This window comes from Apodemus sylvaticus, chromosome 12, assembly GCF_947179515.1.
Source record: "Apodemus sylvaticus chromosome 12, mApoSyl1.1, whole genome shotgun sequence".
Lineage (NCBI taxonomy): Eukaryota > Metazoa > Chordata > Mammalia > Rodentia > Muridae > Apodemus > Apodemus sylvaticus.
Window position 1 is genome coordinate 51,294,665 of NC_067483.1, and position 25,639 is coordinate 51,320,303.

At 37.7% G+C, this 25,639-nt stretch overlaps 1 protein-coding gene across 2 annotated transcripts; it reads right to left on the reverse strand.

Annotated features, from left to right (window-relative positions):
• Nucleotides 1-5,240: 5,240 nt before the first annotated feature.
• Rgs1 (regulator of G protein signaling 1) lies at nt 5,241-10,065 on the reverse strand. 2 transcript variants are annotated; one of them, XM_052200810.1, is made up of 5 exons: nt 9,836-9,957; nt 9,418-9,547; nt 8,877-8,938; nt 7,179-7,342; nt 5,241-6,477 (listed from the first exon to the last, which is right to left on the reverse strand). In XM_052200810.1, the coding sequence occupies exons 1-5, from the start codon at nt 9,867-9,869 to the stop codon at nt 6,292-6,294; spliced, it is 576 nt and encodes a 191-aa protein (XP_052056770.1). In that variant the 5' UTR covers nt 9,870-9,957; the 3' UTR covers nt 5,241-6,291. The 2 variants fall into 2 exon arrangements, with proteins under 2 accessions (XP_052056770.1, XP_052056768.1); XM_052200808.1 differs by having other exon boundaries at nt 5,242-6,477; nt 9,418-9,498; nt 9,836-10,065.
• Between the last annotated feature and the right edge of the window lie 15,574 nt (nt 10,066-25,639).

A 25,639-nucleotide genomic window follows, 5' to 3' on the forward strand; every position in this document is an offset into this window, starting at 1 on the left:
AACTAGAAAGGACTAAAGGAGCTGAAATGGTTTGCAACCCCATAGGAAGAACAACAATATCAACCAACTAGATCCCCCAGAGATGCCAGGGATTAAGCCACCAACTAAGGAGTACACACAGAGGGACCCATGGTTCCAGCTGCATATGTAGCAGAAGATGTCCTTGTCAGACACCAATGGGAGGAGAGGTCCTTGGTCCTATGAAGGCTGTATAGATGGCCCAGTGTAGGAGTAATAGAGGACGGGGAGGTGGGAGTGTATGGATGAGCAGAGGAAGCCTCTCACAGAAGCAGAAGGAGGGGGTATGGGATAGGGGCTTTCCAGGAGAGGAGGGAGGAACCAGTAAAGGGGATAACATTTGAAATATAAATAAAGAAAATATCCAGCAGGGAACATGGAGAAGTAGGGCTTTCTGTCTAACTCCCCTTTCCATTCTGGGATTTTGTCTGGCTTGAGATTGCTTAGATCTTGTGCATCTTGTCATAACTGATGTATCTGAAAAACACTGTTTCCATATAATCAACTATCTCCTCTGACTCACACATTCCCTCTGCCCCATTTTCCACCATGATCCTTGAGCCTTTGGTTGAGGGTGTATGATACAAATGTCCCATTTAGGGCTGAGCATTCTCTTATTCTCTTACTCTCTGGACCACTACCACTTGTGGAATATCTGCCAGTTAGTCATTGCTTACTGAATGAAGAAGCTTCTCTGAGGAGAGTTGAGTCATTAGGAGTTTGTGTAACACTGTGGGCATTTTACAGAAAAATGGTAGTAGGTTCTTCCCCAGAGCCAATGATTTGCCTAGCCACAGGTTTTTGACTCATATCAACGTGCCCTCATGTAGAGTGGACCTTAACTTCAAGCAGATATTGGTTGTTACCTATAACATTTGTAGTCCTTTAATACCAGTGGGCATATTTTTAAGGCTGATTGTTATAGCGGGCAGGGTTCACAGCTTAGTAACATTATAATTGATTTTCTCCTCTGATAGCATAGATAACATCTTCTAACACTATAAAATCTAGCTAGTAGAGATGAAACTTCAGCTCAGTAGCATTTGCTTTATCCATGTTCTATGACTCAGGTATATGGTATCTTCAAACTAGGGTTTTACTTCAAGTTCTGGGGGATAAATAAAAACAATAACCTATAATATTTAGGAGTTTATTTTTGACAACACTGGTCAAAAATCCAAAAGGGAGATAACCCATTCCTGGCACTAGTCTTAAAAAAAAAGTGTATGTATTTGGATGTTTTTTTCTGAATGTATATCAAATGCATGCGTGGTGCCTGAATAGGCCAGAAGAGGGCATTGAATCTCTAAACTTGGAGTTATGGAGGGTTGTAGGTTGTGCTGAAAATTGATTTCAGATTCTCTGGCAAAAACAGCCAGTGCTTATAACTGCTGAAATATTTCTCTAGCTTCAACACTGCGATTATTGTTAGGCTGTGTTGTCTAGAAGGGGCATTATGAGATAACATCACTCATTATTTAGGAAGCTTTTACAGTGGTAGGTTTTCATTTCTAAAAGGTCTTTACTGTTATTTATCACTGCCCATAGTTCCTTGTCTACTGTATCCTAACATGCCTGTGCCCATTTACGATCAGATTGCACCACCTTGCCTTTCTTCTGTATACCCTTGAATTCTATACCCATTTCCTTGAAACTGTCCCCCTTCCTGCCCCATGTTAGTTTCCAGATGCCTATTGGTATTCCAAATGCGACCTACACATCTAAAGATTCAAGTCTAGCACTCAAAAATGAGAAAAAAATTGTGATGTATTTCTGAGTCTGGGTTACCTCATTCCAAATAATTGTTTCTAACTCCATTCATTTATCTGTGAATTTAATACTTTATTTTTCCTTAGCTACTGAATAATAATGTTGTTTTAGGATATGAAGTCTCAAGTTGAGGTCCTTTATACAGGAGTTGTTTTGTGCAGGGAGAGAGTTAAGAATTCAACTTCATTCTTTTATACAGAGCTATCTAGTTTGACCAGCACTATTTGTCAAAGATGCTCTTTTTTTCTACAACAATTATTGTTAACATCTTTGAAAAACATCAGTCATCTGTAAGAGTAAGAATTCATGCATGAGTGCTCAGTTTTATTCCACTGATGAATGTGCTTTGATGCCAGTACTATGCTGCCTTTACTACTCTAGCTCTGTGCTGTAACTGAGATGGTAGTAGCTCCTACAGTTTTTTTCATTCTTAAGGTTTTTTGGTTTCTTATTTTGTGTTTCTAGACTGTATTATTTTTTCAATTTCTGTGAAGAATTGTGTTAGAATTTTGATGAAGAGAGATTGTGTTGGATCTATAGATTGTTTTTGGTAGAATGGTGTTTTCACAATATTACTCCTACCAGTTTGTGACCCTTATGGTATTTTCATTACCTCCCACACCCCGCATCTTAGTTTCCACTGCACAATATTTTATTCCTTATTTATTCCATTCTTTTTTCCAGATTACTATGAATGCAATTGTTCCCTGATTTCACTTTTTCTTTTGGTTCTGTTCATACTTTTAAGTTAAGGAGCTACTGTGAAATATCAAATCACATACTGAGTATTGTGCACATTCTGCACAGAAAGTTCTGTATATGTCACTTTCTTAATTTGTAAGACAGTTTCATTAACGTTGAACATGGAAAGTGAAACATTTTTTTCCATTTGTATCATACATGTTCAGCCTTAAAGGTATTTAACAAAAAGAACGGAGCAATTTCTGTCTTTGATTAATAATTTTTATTTCATAGATATTGTTTAATCTAATTTGGAGAAATGTTACAATTTGGTCTAACAATTTTTATTTAAATTTAAGCTTTTAAAATGTTTGTCTCTGTTTTATAATTATGTTCCTAACATATTATTAAAGACTTCTCTTTGACTAGTATGACCCACATTTGTTTAAAGAACCAAAAATTTGAGCAGTATTTTTATCCCATGTGAATCTAATGATTAAATATGTACTTTAAGTTGAATACTCTTGATTATATGACTATCCACATATTTTTCTTCATAAATCTCTAGCTTTAGAGCAGAAGCATATAGGAAGCATAATAAAACAAATCCAAGAAAAATGAATTTTACCTATATAGCACAGCCTTAAAGTGAGCACCCCCCAAGACTGACCAATTGGAACAGATATTACTTTAGAATCATAGATGTTACAAGCACAGATCACCTTACTGAGGTGATATTATAAAACAATCACATCATAAGAAAAAAAGTCAATGCAAAATAAGAGTCATGATAAGAAACAATGTGTAGATTAATCAGGTTTAAAACACCATTTTTGAGTTTCCACTGGAATGAATGCAAATTGGCTCTACCTGACATGTCATCACATGTTCTAGTAGATCATATCTTGCATTTTGTATTACCTGGAATCCATGCATCCAGGATGATCCTTTTCTCTATAATGAATATGTGTGTTTGATGTTTGTTTTGAAATATTTCCAAATTTGGGTAGTTCTTTAACTTTACAACCTATTTAGACAAATACCAGCAGCATTCACTTTATGGCCTGTATGTTGGTTGGATTGTTGTACTGTTCACTTTTAAGGATCTGGATTCTATTTAACATGACAGTAGCACTTAAAATGGGAGCACAGTACTCTGTGTTTATATGGCCTGTAGTTCACATTCATCAGTTTTGAAGATGACTGCCTTGTAGTGTGTTATAGAAAGGCTTGATGGAACAGTTACTCAATCTGGACCTGGAAAAATTGATTAGGTTGTGCAACAAGCAGGAAAAGTTATATTAGATAAAAGTAGAGGTTAACAAGGACTTAGATATTGCAAAGCAAATTTTTAGTCATGCACATTCCAAGACTTGTGCAAAATTGGGTGAATGATTTAGTGTGATATTGAACTAGGAAGGACACATGAAGGAATAATGGAAGTTGTACAGTGAAGGTCACCATGGGAGGGATTTTAATTATTGGGTTTGGTCTCATGTCATAGGAAATGAAGAGTACAAGTCTATACTTTAAAAGGGGATGTGTGTGTCTGTTTGGAAGATAAGTGATAATAGACTGTAAATAGTAAGAATCTGAAAACTAGAAAGCAATGTGAGCCTGTGGTAAATGTACATCAAATGTCATGAATTTGAGAAAGAGTGAATACAGAAGGAATTTGAGGGAGATATAAGAATGCTGTAAATATAACACTCATGTGAAATCTTCAAAAAAATAAATAAGAAAAATTAAAAATTTTAAAGTGAGATGTGCTATGTCAACCACAGACAGAGGAACGAAGATGAATGGAATTTGGTGCTGGTATGGCTAGAGATAATGAACAACATGGATTTTCCAAGTTTTTCTGACCCTGTGGCCAGCCAGAGAATGGAGCACAGCCATATGAAGAACTAATTTGGGTTCAGTACTACGGAAACTTAAAATCTTTTCCAACCTGATATACATGGTGTTCCTCACCATTGCTGTTCCTTGGTGCCTGAGAGCTTGACGTGAAAAAATGCACAGCAATTCCTTCTGGTCTGTAGATGACTGACTATTGAAAATTATATCTAGGCCAAGTGTATGAAGATATACATCTGTACAGGTTCCAGAAATAGCTGACCTATTTCTCTCACCCCTTGGGGGCAGGGGAGGCTCTGTAGACACCTTCCTTTCAGAAGGGTCTCAATTTCTTACTTAGAGAACATTTGGACCATTACAAAAGGTTTAAGGAACACCTTTTGTCAGTGGGTGGCACTGTTCCACTGTATAAGATACATAAACCAAATGGGCCTAATCATGCATGATCAATCCTTAGAACCACAACTACACATTAATCTCTAGGTTCCCAGCCCCAGGCAATTAAATCTCTTCAGAAATACTTGATGTGTCCTTTGAAATACAGATTCCCATACTATAGTAGTTCCAGATTCTCATGTGATCATTCTGGGATGGGGCCAGAAAGATAAGGGTGTGTTTTAGCATCTATGGTAATTTTGAGAGAATTTAATCTTGCTATGTTTTAGTTTTCATTGCATTGCTGTGAATATTACATGAGAAAATAAACCTGAATGTAAAATAGCTTTTCCTTCCCCTTTCAAAGATGCCACCATTTCTCATCAGTTTGAGACTTGAATTAAAGAGCTTGTATAGCAGAAAGAAAACTGGGGAATTTTGTCCAACATAATAGAGAAAATATAGTATTAATTTGATCATAGGGTTATATACTGAATAGACAGTAGAAAGTACAAGTCTCTTGCTTCAAATTTTTATTTTTTTTGGAGATTACAATAGAAATAAAAACGTCTGCCTTCCCTCCCTCAAATCTCTGATACAGTCCCCTTGTTCTATCTCAAACTAATGACATCTTTTTTTCATTAAGTGTTGTTACACACATAAATGTGTATGTATATACATTCCAAACTTTGGTCAATACAATATCATGTTATTTCTGTATAATGGTAATTGTAAGTATGTTGTCAGGGCTGATTGTTTGGTATTGGATAGCCAACTGTTTTGCTCTTCCCCAGATAAGAGTATTTCCCACTTTTAGCTTTCCTTAGGTACCTATAGTTCTTTGCGTTGGGTTGAGACATCATGAGCTTTCCCTCATCCATTTTAATATGTGTAGTAACCACATTCAATTTTTTAAATCAGAGTAATAGATTCCAGGATCAAAATAGCAATAAAACAGAAGACATTTCTCTCTATATTTTAATATAATGCTCACATTTATTATTGAAACAGTGATAATTTAATTTACAAATGTTGTAACTTCTTAGATTTAAAAAATAGGTTAAATATATAAATGTCTTCCTCAACTCCAAGCCAAATGCAATTAAATAAACATACAAAATTCTTCATGTTAATAATAGCCACTGATAAGTGCAACATATTCTTTTGGACTGATTATCCACAGGAAGAAAATTGCAAGAGTTCAACACATTCTACTCAACAGTGTGTAGCATACATGTTTGCTGTCCTTGAAGCACATAGTAATCAGTCTCATACAAATTATTCACAGTTTCTGTGTTGCCAGAGTCAGCTGACCTTCCCATTTTGGAGGGTTGTTTTAATAGAGTTCCACTGTATTTCATGACAGTACCACAGTATCTCCTTCCATTTGCCTTGCCATGTTCTTCTTGCAGATGCTTCCTCAAGTCTCTACTTGGGTACCTTGTGTTAATTAAACCATTCTGAGCCATCTGAACTTCCGCAGGGCCTGACAAGTCACTCAGGCAGGCCAGCCTGGTCTTGCAGGCAGTCTCATTGGCACATTCCTTTGTCCTTGATACCATCTTTTAATTCCTGTCAGCCCAGAACCACTCACTTTAAGGTATTCGCCTGAAGGTCATTTAGAAGATTTAAGTAAATATTTGATTTCAGGAACCGGGGATAAGAATCCTTTTCCATAAGTGTATATATGACTTTTTGTGCTTCATCAAAAGATGTGGGAGTTGGTGTTTTAATCTTCTTGGCTGTTGATTCTCGAGTATGAAAGTCAATATTGATCTGAAAAGAAAAATTTCTTTTTTAATGTGCACTTTCAGTTTATGATAAATTTTATTATACTATTGGTGTTTCAGAATTATTTTAAAATGGTTTATATTCTTATTTAAATCAGTTCAATTATGTCCTGAATTGCATTCTAAGCCAGCCCTCTACTAGGTGTATGGGCTACAGAGAAATGCAATGAGAAGAGATTTTTCTTTCTGTATCTGTTTATTGTGTAATTGGGGGAAAGAAAAATAAATGGGTATGAAAAAATTAAATATCCTCAGAACATAGTCCATACATCACAATAGAATGTCACAGGCTTTTAAGTTTACTGAATGGGAATATTTTCCTGGAAGAGCAGTACTGCTAAGTAGCTGTGCATGTTTTAGTTACTTAGATTGTGTGTGTTATAGGGGTCTGCATTTTATCCTTATCTGAATTACAATAGCTTACTAAGGTTCTTTAATATACAAATCTGGCCTACAATACCACATTACATTCTCGCCCTACCAGGTTAGACAGTTTTGCAAAATCTTCTTAGTCTCTCTATTGATATCATTAAAAATACAGGAAATGGTTCCACTTCACTGAATATACAAATGAACATATTTGTATATATGCAAAACTATGATACCACAGATTTCATCCTAACCTCTTTCTATAAATAGATACAATTTACACACTCTGATGCTAATGACAATGACTTTAATACTCACTTGTTTCACGGCGTCTGAATGCACAAATGCTTTGTATATATTCTCTGCTTTGTTATGCAAAAGATCACTCTCTGTTTTCTTATAGTCTTCACAAGCCAACCAGAACTCAATATTCTCTTCACTGAACTCAGACTTTAGAAATTTTCCAAAGACATTTTGACCAGCTAAAATAAGATGGATTGAGAAAATTGAGTCAGTAAAGGAATATGATGTAGAAGAGATTTATAAGCAAAGTTATAGTATTGCTATATACTCAAAGGTATGTGATAGCAACTGCTAAAACAGCTGTGCCATAATTCATAGAGAGGCCAATTTAGAGACTGTAATGTGTGGAATCTGGCACCAAACAAACCTGTCCACAGTCACATAATATTTGTGTGTTTACATAAATGCACTTTGCTTCCTCTTGCATTTAATGTGACACTGAGCTCTGCTGATTCTAGAACAATGTCATTACTTATAGGCATCAACATATGAGCAAGCATGTAGAGTCCTTTCTGCAAGGAAACGTTAATGATTTAGGGTGTTAACATCACTTGATAATTAAAAATATAATTTCCTCATCGAAACCATGGTAGTTACATATGGTAAGATAGCTTGTCACCTGTATGTTTGGCACACTGACTATATTTACTAGTGCCTTTGAGATTTATATGCCATCACTCAGCTTAATTGTAGAGTAAGTCTTGTAATCATAGGATCACACTATGCTGAATTTCTTAGGCTTCGCAAGTAAGTTTCATAGTGTCTTTCTAAAAAGAGGGTAAACTTATTCCTGAGACCAAGCTTATTGTCTACATTTCTGAATAAAATTCCAATCCCAATAGTGTTGCAATCCCACCATGGAAAATGGAGACTGGCTTCATTCTTTTTTTTCCCTTCCCATCAAAAACCCCTCACAAGCCTCTCTTGGGCTTATACTAAAATACTCATCATGCTGAATACTTGCAGTGTTTACTTGGTATATCCAAGTATCTTTAACAAAGTAATAGACTGTGTATTTCCATTGGAATCATTGCTGTTTTTAAAATATCTTCCATATGCGGTGAACAAATAAGCATGAATAGGTAAGTGGATGATAGACAACTAATTAAATAAATGAATCCTTCTGTTTATATGCAATGGTTCAAAGTACATTTTAGGTATCTTTCAAAATAGCAATTTAAATGATATGATATTTACTTGGGCTTTAAAACTTTGAAAATGCAGTCTTTTTACATTTATTTGGGTTTTTGAAAGCTTATTATTTTTTATATGCATATGTATGTCTTCCTGTCCTTTCCCCTCTCCATGCAGAAGAGCCTGTGGACAGGTGCACACAGAGGCCAGAAGAGGGCACAGGGGTTACAGGCTGTGAGATGAGTCTCTTGAGTTCAGGGAAACAGTCATCTTTAAGAGCAGCAACAAGCAATCTTAGTCAACCAGCCATCTCCCTAGCAATCCAGCATAATTTCAATTTTTTTCTTGAATGCAAGAAAACGTAGTTATTTTGGCAGATTTGTCTAAAGGACAGTGATAAAAATCTACTGCTATATTATTGAGCCATATTGTGATGAAATTATCAATGACTTAAGAAGAACTAAAATACTTCATTTTTGCATACTCTCTTTCTTCCTTTGTTAACATACATTAACCATTCATCCCATCTATTAAATTATCAAGCTGACCCCCAAACAATGGAAAGTTAGGATTACTTACTCTGATTGGCAAGGAGTTTTTCCAGAGACTGAGACCACTGAATTACTTCTTCAGCAGAAAGCCTACAGTTAACAAAAATAACCTAAATTAATAAACCAGTTTATGAAATCCTAATTGATATAATAATGGCTACTACACATTGATAACTAAGCTTTTTTTTATGTTTTCTATTATTAATTTTATGTGTAAAGTTTCTTTTAATTGCCATAGATATAAAAAATCTGTCAAGGCAGTTAAAATCTAAATAGATAAAATAGAAAAACATAAATAGAAAATTGATGTGGACATATTAATAATTAATGTTCATTAGCTCTAATGTGGTCTAATTTTGTTTTGCATGAAGTATTTTTATATGCCTTTTTAAAAAACAAGACTTCACTCAAGCCTTCTCCCCATTCCCCTGTCTCAGCTTCCCAATTACTGTAATTATGTGAGTAAGCTACCATGCCTAGAAGCATGAAGTATCAGTATTATGCAAAGACAACAGCTAACTTCTAGGATGCTTATACATTTATAATATTTCAATATATTTAGTACATACATGTCTTTGGACTTGGACGTTTTCATCCCAGATTCCAGATGTGGGATCATAGATCGCAGGTATGCTTTCATATCCATTCCACTACAAAAGACACCAAAAATTCGTAATTCTCTAGAAGAATTCTGCTTATCTATGAAAAGAACATGAAGCAAACATATCTGAGGAAGAAGGTAATAATAAGAATAGTTAATACAATATTTCATTGCTAAAATAGAGCTCATTTTTATGAGTAAAAGTCCAGAAAGATTCCCCCAGACTTTCCCTGTAACATGATTTATTTTCCAATAAAACTGAATCTCACAAGTCACAAAAGGTAATTGCTCTGTTCTACATAAACTAAATGCCAGCATTCATGTCCATTCACTCCTACTCCTTTGTCCATAAAAGATAATCTAAGAGAGACAATGAAGGAACTTACAAAGTCTTTGGCCTCTTTTTCTGCTTTTTGTCATCTAGAAGAGAAGGGCTATGCTCTTTGGAATCCTTTGGGCTAGCAGAGAAGAACATTCCGGGCATTTTGTCCAACCTTGGCATGGGGATGGCTGCAGCTCTCATGGTCGTCTCGAAATGAGTGAGTGTCTGTTAGTCTACGACTGCTGCTTTTATACAGCGGAGGCAGACAGGCACTTGCTGTTCAGGCAGTCTGTTTATCAAGTGATGTTACCACAGGCACGGAAGTTCCTCCTTTCTTGGTGTGTTGTGACGTGTATCTTGAAGAAAAAAAGTATGCAATGATGTCTTGTGGTTGAAACCCAACTGAATGAGAGCAGGTCATTTGATTAGGAAGGCAGGAGCAAAATTATGCACACACACACACACACACACACACACACAGAGAGAGAGAGAGAGAGAGAGAGAGAGAGAGAGAGAGAGAGAGAGAGAGAGAGAGAAGAGAGAGAGACAGAGACAGAGACAGAGACAGAGACAGACAGACAGAGAGAGATAGAGAGAGAGAGATAGAGATAGATAGATAGATAGATAGATAGATAGATAGATAGATAGATAGATAGATAGATAGATAGAGATCTGGAGCAACAACAGTGTCAACTTTTAGTCTGAGTTAATGCTGTTTTTTTATTCTGATCAATGTTACATTTGCTATATTTTCTGTATCATGTGGAAATTCAACATTAGAGTCATATACCTCCCTGTTGACTCACACACATCTTGATGCTTGGGGTAGTTTTTGACTATAAAATCATCTGATCACAATGTGTTTTTTTCTCCTTTCTTAAAAATTAAAAATAGATTACCTTGTCATATAATACACTCTAATTGCAGTTCCCCTCCTCTAGTTCCTTCTAGTTTCTTCACAATAGTTTTTTTTAAGAGTTCTTCACTACTGCTGTTCATACTGAAGCAGAATAATATTGCAACCTCAGGAGATGGAGGTTGGGGGGGACCCTCCAGAATGTACCAGAGACCTGGGAAGTGAGAGAATCTCAGGACTCAAAGGGAGGGACCTTAGATGAAATGCCTGATAGTAGGAAGAGGTAACTTACAGAGCCCACCTCCAGCAGGAGGACAGGGCATCAAAGGAGGGAGAGGGGCACCATCCTACAGTCACAACTCTGATTCTTCCCATCTGAAAGAATTACAGGGATGGAAATGGAGAGGATCCTGAAGAAAAGAAGGCTCAGTGGCAGGCCCAAAGTGGGATCCAGCTCAAGGGGAGGTCCCAAGGCCTGACACTATTACTGAGGCTGTGGAGCACTCACAAAAAGGGACCTAGCATGACTGCACTCCACTTCCAACAAGCAACTGAAAATGTCAGATGCAGATATTTGCACCCAACTAATGGAAGTGGTTGACCCCTGCTGTTGAACTAGGCAAGACTGAAAGAAGATGAAGAGGAGGATCAGCAGTCTCAATTAATCTGAACCCCTAAGGTCTCTCAAACACTGGACCACCAAACAAGCAGCATACATCAACTGATATGAGGCCCCCAACACACATATAGTAGAGGACAATTGGGTCTGTCTTTATTCAGAGACGATGACGCACCTAATCCTCAAGAGACTGGAGGCCTCAGGGAGTTTAAAGGTCAGGTGGGGTGAGGGGTGGGGACATCCATGTGAAGACAGGGGGTGAGGAGGAGGTATGGGGTGTAGAACAGTTGGAGGGTGGACAGGGGTGGGGAGGAATAAAATATGGCATATAAAAAATTAATTAATTTTAAAAAAGATTAAGTTTTTCATCTGATTACTCCCATCTATCTGGTAAGACAGAGACCGAAGGAAGGCTGTCTACACTTTGTGGTGTCTGGAATCTCGACCATCATTTCCATCACAGGGAACATTTTTGTTAGAATTTTCCAAAGTGTGTACAAAATATTTTACCAGTGACACATAAGAAGACCTGAAGGGGCATTCTGTTTTTAGTGTGACTTTTATAATTAGAATATAAGTGATGTGTCAAATTGTAATTGTATTCAATAATTAAGATGGCATGGTAAAATTAAAGAAAACCTATGAATAAAAGTGTGCCTAATACACAGACCTTACATAATAACTAATAAAGATGCCAATCTTTAAAAGTACAGTATCTGAGGGAAAAGTCAAGCTAAAGTCAGGATTTGTTTGGATAAGTCAATCAGTTGTACTAGTTAGGATGTAATAGTTAAATTTTTGGCAATATCTCAGAGAGGCAAAATCTAGCTTTAATTGTGATTAGTACATTATAAAAATCATTACTCATTGATAAGAATCATGTATCAGAGCAGAGGTATTAATGCAGTGTAATGTCTTACAGAGCTTATATAAGATGTATGCTATAGCATTTTATAGGATGGGCAATTTTACTTTGGGCAGATTGAATTTTGTCTTTCAGTAGATGGTAGCCATTATCAAAGAGACTTTTGATGGAATTAGGTAAAGTTGACTTAAAAAAAAAGGAGGGAGACATATTAATTTTTCTTTATCCTTATTTAAATCAGTATGATACTTAAAGTCTACAGTAAATATTTATAATATTACAACATTCACTATGGTTATGAATGACTATTTCGTACACTGGTATCATCTGATGTTTAACAGATAACATGATTCATCTAAGAAAGAGAAGCGGTGAGATGAGCTGGCCACTTTGAAAGTGACCCAAACAAAAGCGATAGGGCTGTGACAGATGACGTAAGGAAGAGGGTTTGTTTACTTCCTGTGGTCCAGCTCAGAGTTACTTTCCTGTTAAAATCTTCACCGTTTCTTGTGTTTGTTTATTAATAACCTCTCACTCCTGTGGATAACTGTGGGTAAGTTAAGAGCTTGAGAAACACTATTTAATGGTTATTTTAATGAACCATGATTACTCGTTATCCAAACACCCTGGCAATTTCCAAAGACTGTGCAAGAACTGTTCCTTTGGATGTTATGAGCATCAGAAGGGTCAGCTGCAATAGCAGAGGATATGGCACCGGATATGTTTGGGATATGTTAGATTTTTAGCATTTTGCAAAAGCATAGCCTTTTTCAAAAGATAAAAGCAATTAGTTTTATTTGATCAATTTTAGTAAAATGATATAAAAGTAACTGTTTTCATTAAGTCATTCTACACATACACTGTTCCCGCTGCTTCTTCCCTTCTCACATCACATGCTTTCTGCCAAGAGCCTTGCTTCTGCTTTTAAGTCAAGTGCATTCTATTGCTTTTTCTCCCTCCCCATTGAGATCTTCATTAGTGTTCCTTTTCTACCTGCCTGACTCTGCCTTCCCCGTCAACTGGGCATGTGAAAGAACATATCCATTCTTTTTCTTCCTGAGTCTATGCATTTTTGTTTACCAATGGTTTCCAGTTCTGGTCATTTTTCCTTCACATTCCATGTTTTATTTTCTTTATGGTTCACTGAAGAGCCAGTGTGTGTGTGTGTGTGTGTGTGTGTGTGTGTAATGTTTCATTCACCTGTTTTTGGGCAGGTGCTTCCATTTCTTAGCTATTTTGAATAGTGTGTCAATAAATATATGTGTGCAAGTCTCTCCGTAATATGCTGACTTAGAATCCTTTGGGTATATGGCTAGGACTGAGACAGATGTGCCTTATGGTAGGTTTCTTTTCCCTTCTTTTCTTTTCTTCTTTTTTTCTTTTCTTTTCTTTTCTTTTCCTTTCCTTTCCTTTCCTTTCCTTTCCTTTCTTTTCTTTTCTTTTCCTTTTTTCTTTTCTTTTCCCTTTTTCTTTTCTTTTCTTTTAACTTCCAATAATGAGTGCACCCATTTATTCTCCCGTCAACAATAAGAAATCCTCTTTCCCCCATATCTTCTCTAGTATTTTTTTTTATCATATTGTTTCTTGATAATACCTAAAGTGATTGTGGTAAGATGCATCTCAAAGTATTTTAATTCACATTTTTTTCATGGCACAGGAAGTTGTGCAAAATAGGTTTTTTTTTCTTTTATAAAAAGTGCCCTCTTAACACCACGTCAAGAAGCTGTGTTCCAAGGGAAAAAAAATTACCTCTTATGTTTTAAGGAACTGCATTTATACTTCAAACATATCATTACTACAGTAGAATTATTTATAATTATATTGGCTTTCTTAAGTTCAGATACAAAATAAGCTCCTGAAAGGGGGGGTGGTGTTCTTTCTTCTGAAGTTCCTGAGTCAAAACTGCCAGCTGAATCCTCTCCTTTAACACCCCCTTGACAGCCCATACAGAGTCTATCCATGTCAAAGCCAGGCAGATTTGGTCCACGTGTATCAGAACTGATGGAAGCATGCAGACAGGGCCTAAAGGTTCTATGTTACTGTCAGGCCTTTCTAAAATTCATCAAAAATAGAAAAATCTTCATATAACTTTACTGAATCAATCAGTGAGTTTGGCAGACATTTCCCCAAAACCAATAGAATAAAAGAGCAGTAGCTCTCTGAAACTATCTCATGTTAACCTTTTTTTTATGTGAAATTGTGCTTAAATAACCAAGTTTGAGTCTCCCAAAAGGGAATACTTAATTTATTCTTAGAGTTTTCTGTTCGTTAAGGAATGAGCCTATTTTTTTAGAGCAGTGATAGACTCACAGTAAAATTGAAAAAGAGAGGAAAGAGTTCCCTTCCACTTGTCTTTCACAAATTTTAGCACCCTATTTTTTTTTTTGCTATGACCTATAGACCTGCATTGACATGTTATTGTCATCCAAAGTACATAGCTGACAGTAGTGCTCACTGTGGATGTAGTATATATTATGGGCTTTCGTGTGTACGGTGATGTGTATTTGTTCTAGTGACATCATATAGTGTGACTTCTTTTCTCTCAAAATACTAGTTTATGTACATGTCTATTTAGCAACAGGGTCTCATGTAGACAAGGTTGACTTTGTATTTACTGTGTATCTGAGGATGAATTTGAACTTCTGATACTCCTGCCTCTACCTCCTGGGAGTCTGGATTCCAGGTTTATGCCACACTGAGTTTTAGGCAGTGCTGGCGATCCAGAGAACATAGGGCTTTATGTGAGCAAGGCAAGCATTCAATGAATCCAAAGAAATTTTAATCATTTAAACAACACATTTAATTGAATTTTTACAGTGGAATGCATGAAAGTTACTCCAAACAGAAAGCAAGACAATCTCTGTCCCTGAATATTTAAAGAGTATAGTAGAGAAGACTTATGCTTAAACAAGTGATCACCTTGGGAAGTGGCATCAGAAAGGAGTGCACAGAAGGAACCCACATGGGAATGATTGGTTTTGGAATCATGGGAAATGAAAACACACAGGATTCCATTGGGTGCAAACCCCACATTCACTATTTGCCTCTTTTGCTGTGTTTGACACTCAGGAACGTACAGAAGATAGTCCCAGACAGAGAGAGTCTTCAGTAAGTAAATACCTCGCATACGTATCAGGATTATGAAAGAATAGATCCTGTGTAAATACAGGAAGTTAAATGGACTCTGATAACTACTTTTTGTTTAGAATAGTCACTCTGTTAAAGTGATTGTCTTTTATGGCTCCTTGTGACCTGATTAACTATTTCCACGCACTGTCTGGGTCCTGAACATCAGAAGAATCCTCTGACATCTTCAGTGCTACCAATAGTATTTTAAAGAGTTTATTTGCAACGGTGTTAACAAAACTGCAATGACTTACTGTGAGCAAGCTGGTAAGGATATTCCTGTCTATTTTATATCATTTATGAATGAAAAGACTGATCATTTAGACTTGCTTTTTTTGGTTAACTTCTAAATGAGGAAATCTGCTGATAGATTCTTTTATTTGTCAAACACAAATGTCTGCAAGATGGTGAACTTGATTGAGCTCAGTAAATTGCAACTGAGCAAGATAAGAATCTAGTTTCTTTTTCTTACCCTGCCCTGATTAACTTCTAGTCAAGACAAAATTTCTCATTTCTATAAACTGACACTTTATAGGAAAACAGATCATGAGACTGTTAGGTTCTTAGGCTCACATGATTTTATAAACTCTTACTTGTCTTATCTAAGCATTTCTTACCAACTAGTCTTTTGCACTAAAACTATTTTCTAAGTAGCTCTCTAAAGCACCAAATAAATCTTCGGCTAATATCACTTCTGACATGCTTGCTTGACACTGGATTTATCTTAACTTATTATCCCCCCCCTTTTTTTTTGGTGAACTTTTCAGTGCATGAATGTAATGTTTGAATCATTCTAAATATGTTTGGCAAATAAAATTCAGGTAGTCATGAAGCCAGAATAGTATCACTACATCTTAGTAAATTGAAAACTTTTCTAGGCAAACATTAGCAATTATTTGGGGGTTTGATGGGATATCATGTTTTTCAACACATGATATAAGTAGAAAAGTAGAGGAGTTCACAGGTCAGCAAACAGAAGCAATTTGAAAGACAGTATTTTTTCTTTCTTTAAAAAATTTATTCATAATAGCTAGATACTGAAAACAACCTCAACTGAAGAATGGATAAAGGAAATGTGGTACATTTACACATTGGAATACTATTCAGTTATTAATAACCATGACATAATGAATTTTGCAGGTGAGTGGATGGAACTTGAGAATATCATCCTAAATGAGGTAACCAGTCCCTAAAACACGTTCGGTGTATACTCACTTATAAGTAGATATTAGCCATAAAATATAGATAACCTGTCACACTCCACAGACCTAAAGAAGCTAAACAAGAAGGGATGACAAGAGAGGAATAAAATATTCATAAGAGGCAGATGGAGGGAGGAAACTGAGAGGAAGGGATGATGGGTCAGAGAATGAAGGGTTCAGGATGAGGGGTGGGGAAAGACAGGAAAAATGGCTAAATGGCCATGAAAATAATGGAAATCTGCAACTGGTGTATGGGGCATCTTCAGGAGGAGGCATGGCCTGGGACAAGGGAAGTGACCAAGAATCAATGGGGATGTCTGGTCTATGGAGTGAGTTCCAGGACAGCCAGGGCTACATAAAGAAACTTTATCTCAAAAAACTAAATGAAGAAGAAGAAGAAGAAGAAGAAGAAGAAGAAGAAGAAGAAGAAGAAGAAGAAGAATCATCATCAATGGGGGTGACCTTATCTGTGGCTCAGTACATTGGGGATATGGAACTTAAAGAGGACACCTTCTGTATCCATACAGGAACCACAGTGGAATGATAGAGACACCAACCCACCTAGAGACTTTAAACCCAAAATTTATCCTGTCTACAAGTGATGCAAGAGGAATGGGGAAGGGAGAAAAGACTGAGGGAATGACCAATCAATAGCCAGTGCAACTTGAGATCCATACCATGAGCGAGTACCAATCCACAACACTAATAATAAAACTCTGTTATGCTTGCCGATAGGAGCCTTGCATAACTATCCTTTCAGAGGCTCCACCCAGCAGCTGACTCAGACAGATGAAGATACCCCCAGCCAAACAGTGGATGGAGTTTTAGAATTCGTATAGAAGACTACGAAGAAGGATTGAGGGCCCAGAATGGGATAGGAACTCCATGAAAAGACCAATAAAGTCTTCTAAGATGGACCCTTGGGGCTCTCAGCATCTGAACTACTAACTAAAGAACATACCTGAGCTGGACCTAGGATTACCCACAGATATGTGACAGATGTGCAGCTTGGCCTTCATGAGGGTCCTGAACAACTAGAGCGGGGACTATCCCTACAGATGTTGCCTATTTGTGGGATAATATGTTCTACCTGCCTGACTGTCTTGTCTGGCTGGAGTGGGAGAGGAAGCACCTTGCCTTGCAGAGCCTTGAAGTGTCAAGATTAGGGGGGAATACCGAGGGGTGCCTCACCTGACCAGAAGAGAAGGGTAAGGGGAGGGTGAAGGATTGTGGGACAGGGTGACTGGGAATGGAGAAGTGAGCAGGAAATAAAATAACAAAAATTACATTTAAAAAATGTTCTTCTCTCATACACTGCATCTGGAGCCCAGCCTCTCCTCCCTCTATTCCTTCCAGCCCTACCCTCAGATTAAATGTTCCCCTGTTTCCCTTCAGAAAAGAGAAGGCCAATTTTAAATAGCAGGAAGTGAGTGACCATGGAAAGCTTTAAAGGTTCTAATAGCAGAAGTCCAGTGGTTCGCTGCTATTATATATGGAAGCAATGATATCAACAACATATTGCTCTGTTTCCCATGTAATGATCATAGGATGGGATTTCTTAGAAAAAGAAATCTATTAAGAGGCATGATTATTCTAGGCTTTCCACAACCATGCCACTTACTTGTAACTGCTTTCCCCTTGTATCCTTTATACTGTTTTGCACTTGTGCCTTGTAACACTTACTTGATGCTTCTTGTGCAGAGCTGATCCCTGCTAGAGAATTTACCTGTACAGACTAAAATTTATTGTATTGGAAGGTATTCTGTATGCTATAAAAGGAGAATGGTAAACATCAATCCAGCTGTAAACTCTTCAGTCTATAATGATTAACTTCTTGAAAGATTCACTACTGGAGTAACAGCATAAACTTGTGGGAGTGCACAACCAATACCTGGTTGAATTTAAACCCCACCGCATGAGATGGAACCCATCCCTGATGCTGCTCGGCTGGTCAAATCCTGATACCAAAGAAGCCAGGAACCTAGGGTAAAACCTAACACGACTGTTCTTCTAAAGGAATATAGTTATAAAATGATCTCCAAAACGACATTAGTGCCCTTCTCAGCCACCATCAGAGAAGCTTCCTGCTGCAGTATATGGGAATTAATTCAAAGACAGACAGACAGACATATAATATGTAGAGAGTAAGAGACTGTGAACACTTAGTCCTAAATGGGATGTCTCCAATAAATTCTTCCCTTAAGGCAGAGGGGAAGCTGTGGAAGGGGAAGCAGAAAGATCCTAAGAAAAAGCAGGGATGGGGAATATCAAGGGAACAAGGCCTCTAAACACAGCATGACCCATGCACATATGAACTCACAGAGACTGAGGCAGTCTACACAGGACCTTTATAGGTCTGTGTCAGATGGGTCCCAGCACTGAAGGGAGTAGTCACATGGCCCCCATTATGTACCCAGAGCTATCTCCAGTTGATACCCACTTGTCAATGAGAACTAGTTCTTTTCAACAGAGTCACTGGGAATACAGATGACTCTTAGGGCAGGCCTCATGACCATCAGTAGTTCAGCAACATGGAACCAATTCAATGGTATCTTTGGAAGTTTTTTTTCTCATTGGCTCATTTTCTTCTGTTTGTTTTTACCATATTCTGGTTTATTTTTGTTGTTTTGTTTTATCTTTTTATTCTACTTTATTATTCTTCTTTAGATGTTTGTTTTCTAAAAAGAGACAGGAAGAGTGTAAATTCAGATGGAAAGGGAAATTTTCAAGGAGGATCTTGGACCAATTGGAGGAGGGGAAACTATAGTCAGAATATATCATATGAAAAAATATCTTCTATAAAAGAAAAGTAGAGGAAAAAAAATAAACAGTGGGGGGCATCTCAGCCACCAAAGTGTGAATGCTAAGAGCTCACCCTCATAGAAATGGGAATGCCATTGATCCCTACAAGGGCTGCCATGGATGCAGGTATACCAACTGTCTAAACATTCTTGCTGCCCATGGATAGCCACAAGAAAAGCCATGCTGCAAAGACTGAGATAAATAACTATGTTTTCAGTATAAAGACACTGGCATAAAGCTGTGAGAGTCTTGAGCAACCAGGCCCTCATAACAATAGTAAAGGATGGCAGTTACCAGGCCTTAGTGCTTGGGGAGAATTTTTTTAAGTTGTCAGGAACAGGGAAACACAGAGATTGAGAGTAAATAATTGATTGCCAAAGAGGGCGGGCATAGAGTACAAGGTGAGAAATGACTGAACAGATTGGTATGTAGTAGATATGTAAATGGTGCATCAAAAGACACCTGGGCTTGTACATAGATAGCGCAAGGAAGTCTTTAAAATAAAAAAAAAATATAAATTACTTCAGTTTAATTAGGAGGGGTGAGAAGTTTCCTTTGTGGAGTCCCGTTGAGCTGCCTGTTGAGGAGTTCTGTTGTTATAAAGCACCAGGGAGTAAATAACAAAAAGTCCTGAAGCCAAGGAGTATTTTAAAGAGTCAATAGAATGCTGAACAAAGTGAGTAAGTGTCAAAGTCAGCTTAGAAAAAGATTAAGAGTTTGCAGAATCCCTGTAAATTATGAAAGTGCTGAGTCCAGAACCTGTGATAAATTCAGACAACAAATCTCAGCAGCAGGTTTATATATCACATCTCCAAAGGCAGGAAGTACTCAAGTATAAACAACTGTGTTTTATCCCTATTTTACTCTCTGCTGAGTTCTATCATATGATTATTGAGTGGTAGAATACATTTAATGAGAATTCAGAGTAGACTGAGAAAAATAAACCTCAACCTTGGTTTATCCCTTTTCTCAGATGGCATGAAAGATCAAGAGATACAAATTCCCAAGCTGTTAGAAACCGTTTTTTACTTTTTGAAAATTTAGTGATGTTAATTTGAGAATATTTTCCTTTCTCATTTTCCAAGACAGCAAGTTTATTTTATGTTTGATATACACCTTATTTGTGATGTTGTGTCTTTTCCCATTGTTGGTTTTGCTTTTACAGGGCTCTTGTCTGAAACAGTAACATTTTAGTATTTCAGAAGCAGTGTATAGAAATATCAACAGAAGAGGGGCTTATGTGAGAATTTGTTACCCTATTACCCTCTGGCTTCTTATCTCGCACTCTCTTCAGCAAGACTGAGGCATTCTCGCTTCCCTATAGCACAGAGTAAGGAGGCTAGAAATGCTTATACCAAATCACAAGGGAAGGTTAGACACAGGAAAGCAAGAAGTAAGGTATGGTTGGGAAAGGACTGACAGCGACAGTGATGCTGGGAATATCCATGGCAGGCTATGAAGGACATCTGTATAGGCAACAGTGTTCACCATGGAACTCCGAGGGATTCCTAAGAAAACAGAATCCACTCACAGAATGGAGGCTGTATCATAAATGATGAAACCCGTTAAACTTTGGAACTCATATTCTTTAATGAGCATGTGGTAATTTGTAAGATTTTTTTATAATCAAACCACAAAGGCTATAAAATAGGACAGAGATGATATGATATATACAAAATTTTAAGTAATATTTTATATACAGAATATTTCTTATATTTTACAATGTTTATTGATCATATCAGCCACTTTCAACTCTGAGTCCCCCTACTCTATGTCCCTCCCAACTTCATGACCACTCTGCTTTTTGTTATTAATAATCGCCTTAGTGTAAGTAGCATTTCCAATAGATACATGGATGTGTAGCCATCCACTATGGTATGACAACCTTCCAGTGGCTTCATCCCCAAAGGAGAGAGACTTCCTTTTCCTGAGCAACTATCAACTGCCATTTGGAGTGACTTGATTTTGTGTAGGAAACCACAGCTGTTTGATGTGTGTCATTGCTCTGTTTAGAGGCCCTTGGCTTCTGTTACACTCTCAATACTGGATCTTCACTGCAACTCCTCTTGGATATCCTGTTGTTGCCCGAGTCATGGAAATTCTGAAGCTTTGAATCTGTAGGACCAGCCCTATCATGAATTCCAGCAGATCATAGTTAGGGTAGATGTTGGGACGGCCCAACTCAAAGCTCTGGATCTGGGCTTAGGAGGGAGCTGAGTTGATCATCCTGCTAGCTCACCTGAGCCCGCACCACCTGGGCAAGATCAAGCTCAGTAGTGCCGCACTGGGTAGCTCACCCAATGGTGAATCTGGCAGTGGTGAAGCAGGTCAGCTCTCCTGCTCTCAGGGCCCTGGCTGGCTCACCTACTCCTTGGCCATCAGGGGGCAGCTCTACTGTCCTGCCCAGGCTATGTAGAGGGCAGTGAGGTGCTTGGCCTCCTCTCCCACTCTAATCACATCAGGGCCAATTCTCCTGACTATTGCTGGCAGTTGAGATGTGAGAAGTGGTGTAGGGTGGGGGAGATGATTGGAAGTCAGAAACACCACTCAATTCCTTTCTTTTACCCTTAAAAATGTCTTTTCTGCTGAAAGTCTTGCAGTGTTATGGCTGAACTTCTTATAGCCTTCCTCCATCCTTTCCTTCCTCTTTCTGCTTAGCTAACTCCATTAACCTCTTAACGCATAGAGTCTTGCTTCTTGATTTAATTATGAAAATTTAATGGTTACTTATAGCTTTCCTCTGTAAAACAAGAAGATAAAACAAAATGTATCAATTAATATTTGGAAGTTTAGCATGTTTAAAGGCTCAATATCTCCATTTTTAATAAATGGAAAAGCCTTTAGGTAGTTTGCAAGATAAGTATATTTCCTCTAAATCAACATTTTATGTAATTTTTAGCAGATAAGAATGAGGCTTGGCTTTTGTTGAGTCATATATAAAGAGCAATAAAAATTGTTCTCTACCCCATAGGAAGTAGAGTTTAGTGGAAAACAAGATTATTTCAAAAACTGAAAAAGGTATGTTTTGAGTTGCTAGTATGTTTGGATGCAAATTCAACACTCCAAACAATAGAGGCTTCTCTAAACCAGTTTCCAATGAGAATGTCTTTGTATTTTCATTGAGCTAATAGACAATGAAAAACACCTTGGATAGCCTCTCCATTTCATATAAAGCATAAATCATAATTCTCATATGGTGCATGGATCCTGGCATGACAAGATTTACCCCTGATATGTCAGCATCTCTAATTCTCATGGTAACACACTTATCTCTAGCCACACTGGCCTCCTGGCTGAACTTGACAGGCCCATTTCACCTTAACTTGGATATCCCTTTTTTTTAAATTTATTTTCTATATTGTTTGTTTAGGTTTTGAATGATTTCCCCTTTTCCGGTTCCCCTCTCCCCATAAGTCCCATAAACCTTCTTCCCTCCTCCCATTCTCCAATCAGCCCCCTCCCACTTCTCTGTCCTGGTACTCCCCTATAATGCTGCATCAAACCTTTCCAGGACCGGGGCCCTCTCCTTCCTTCTTCTTGGGTGGACATCCCCTTTATTTGTGACTTTAATGCTGGCTATTTCTTCTGCTTGGAATAGCCCTGGATAACCCTTGCATTAGCTTTAAGTTATTGATGAAATGTCATCTTTCCAATGAAGTCTTTTATACCTACCATAGCTCCACAGCTGTTGCTGCCTCCCCATCTTGCCTACCACTGACCTTTGATTTGATATTTCAAAGTTTCCAGCGCACTGCTTAACTCCACATACATTGTCTCTTTTGGCTGAATGAGAAGTGGGAAAGGTCAGGGCTATTTAGTTGTCTGTTTAACCCCAGTGTCCTGAAGAGTACTTGGCACAGATGGGTTGGAGGAACAAAGATCCACAAAACTTTGGTCCCGTGGGCCAATCGTCATTATTTAGTTGAAAAATATTTATTAGGTTATTATTGGGTTCTAGTCATCCTACTTTGTATTGGGAAAATCAAAGGTGAATCTCCATGGAGAGAGATAAATAAATGGAAACCCACGATACTTGTATTAAGTGTACTGTGTAAGGCTAAGCACAGAGTGTTCTTGGAGGATCTAAAACTGGCCACTAACCCATAATAGAAAAGGTTACCAAGGAATCATTCATTTTATTTATTCAACAAATAAAACCTACTATGTGCCAGGCACTTTAAAAAAAAAGGTATCAGTCAGTATATATCTTTTTGATTTGTTTGTTTATCATCTTCCTGAGCAGATGTCTTCCTAACACATGCTTTCAAAAGGATGAAAGCTAGAGGCCAAGGATGAAAGAGAATATTTCTCAGGAGGACCTGAGTCTCTGATGCAGCCACAGCTATACCTGGGCTGGAGGTATCCATATTTCTTCTACAGGATGAAAAGGAAATTCTCAGGCCACATGACACTCAAGAAGAATGAAGATCAAAGTGGGGGTGATTCAGTTCTTCTGAGAAGGGGAACAAAATACTCACATTAGCAAATATATAGATAAAGTGTAGAGACTGAAGGAAAGGCCATCCAGAGACTGTCCCACCTGGGAATTCATCCCATACATACTCACCAAACACTGACTTATTGTGGATGCCAAGAAATGCTTGCTGAAAGGAGCCTGATATGGCTGTCTCCTGAGAGGCTCTGTCAGAGCCTTACAAATACAGAGGTGGATGCTCACAGCCAACAATTGGACTTATTACAGGGTGTCACCAATGAAGGGGTTAGAGAAAGGACTAAAGGAGCTGAAGGGGCTTGCAACCTCATAAGAACAACAATATCAACCAACTAAATCCCCCAGAGCTCCCAGGTACTAAGCAGTAACTAAGGGGTACACATGGCTCCAGCTGCATATGTAGCAGAGGATTGCCTTGTCAGGCATCAAGGGGAGGAGAGGTCCTTGGTCCTATGAAGGCTCCATAGATGCCCCATTGTAGGGGAATCAAGGGTGGGGAGGTAGGAGCAGGGTGGATGGAGGAACACCCTCATAGAAGTAGGGGGAGGGAGGATGGGATAGAGTTTACCTAGGAGGTGGGAAACTGGCAAAGGGGATAACATTTGAAGTGTAAATAAAGAATACATCCCATAAAAATTTAAAAAAAAGAAATGCTCAAATCTGATTCCTTTGCCACTTTGACTTAATTTATATTTTTATTATTTTAAAATATATCATATGGTCTATTGCAGTTTTACTTTACTTTGAATTTGTATTTCTATTTTTCAGGATTAAACTGGATGTGTGGAGTTTTGAGGTAGTCTTCACAGTTCTGACTTTGCGTTTCACATTTTCCTCTCTGTATTTTGTAGTGGAATTACATACTGGCGATGAGTTATAGTGCAGTTGTTGCACCCTATTTTCTCTGCTTCCTTCCCTTACTATGTTCCAATTTTGTTATCTTTTTTTCTGGTAAAGGATTTGAGTACTTTTATCAGTGTACCTTGACCTTTCATCATATTTAAGAGAGATTGACAGCCAACGATGAAAGAGAAGAAAGTCAGTAACCTGACTTCATGTCTAACCATCTTTCCTATTCTAGTTTGTTAGTTTGGACCATCAATCCTGAGTGTGTGGCATAGATGAGTGATATGGGTAAAACTTTCTGGGAAGAACTTGTACCCCAGATGGAGATGAGACTGTGCAAAGCCTCATCCAGGTATGTTTTGAACGTTTTCTTCTGCTCTTTTGTGCTATAGACTTCTTTCTGCTAAGAGGCTAAGGGTTACCTTTCTAGGGAGCAGACTAGTGGAAATTCATCCAGCTTGCAAGGTATGACCTCTGTACCTTATGTAATGAAAGTGGAAACCATGTCCCACATGAAAAGCTCACTCTTGCACTTTCCAATCCATCCTTTTAGCTTATGTCACCACCGAGACTTCTGTGAATATTTTATCTCTTCTCCCTGCTGAGTTTTCTCTGAGGATCTTAAAATCATAATTTTCGCTTTTATTTAAGTTGGACAAATGTGAGTTTTTATGAAAATTACTTAATTAACAAAAGGAAAGAAAGCAGAATGTGGTTAAATATAAAGTGGGGAGGATTTATTTTAATTTTTCTTTTCAATTAAATTAGGATAGTCAGTAAAGGAAGAATTTTTTTCTTTGTACTTAGAGGGAGAATATTTTATGGAAATAGTATTTTAAATTGCTAGAAATGTTCAAACATATGGTAACTAGTAGTGTGTGTGTGTGTGTGTGTGTGTGTGTGTACAAGTTTCAGCTTCTTTTAAAAAATGTAACTTAGCCTTCCAGATGAGACAGACAGGTCCAAGTGTGGTGGTTTTATCTCATTTCCAGCTGTGAGGAAACTTCACATTTCACAATAGAAGTGTTGAAGGTTGGACTTCATAAGAAAAATCTTCTGAGACAGACATTTGGGATTCAGTGCCTTTGAGTTCCCAGGA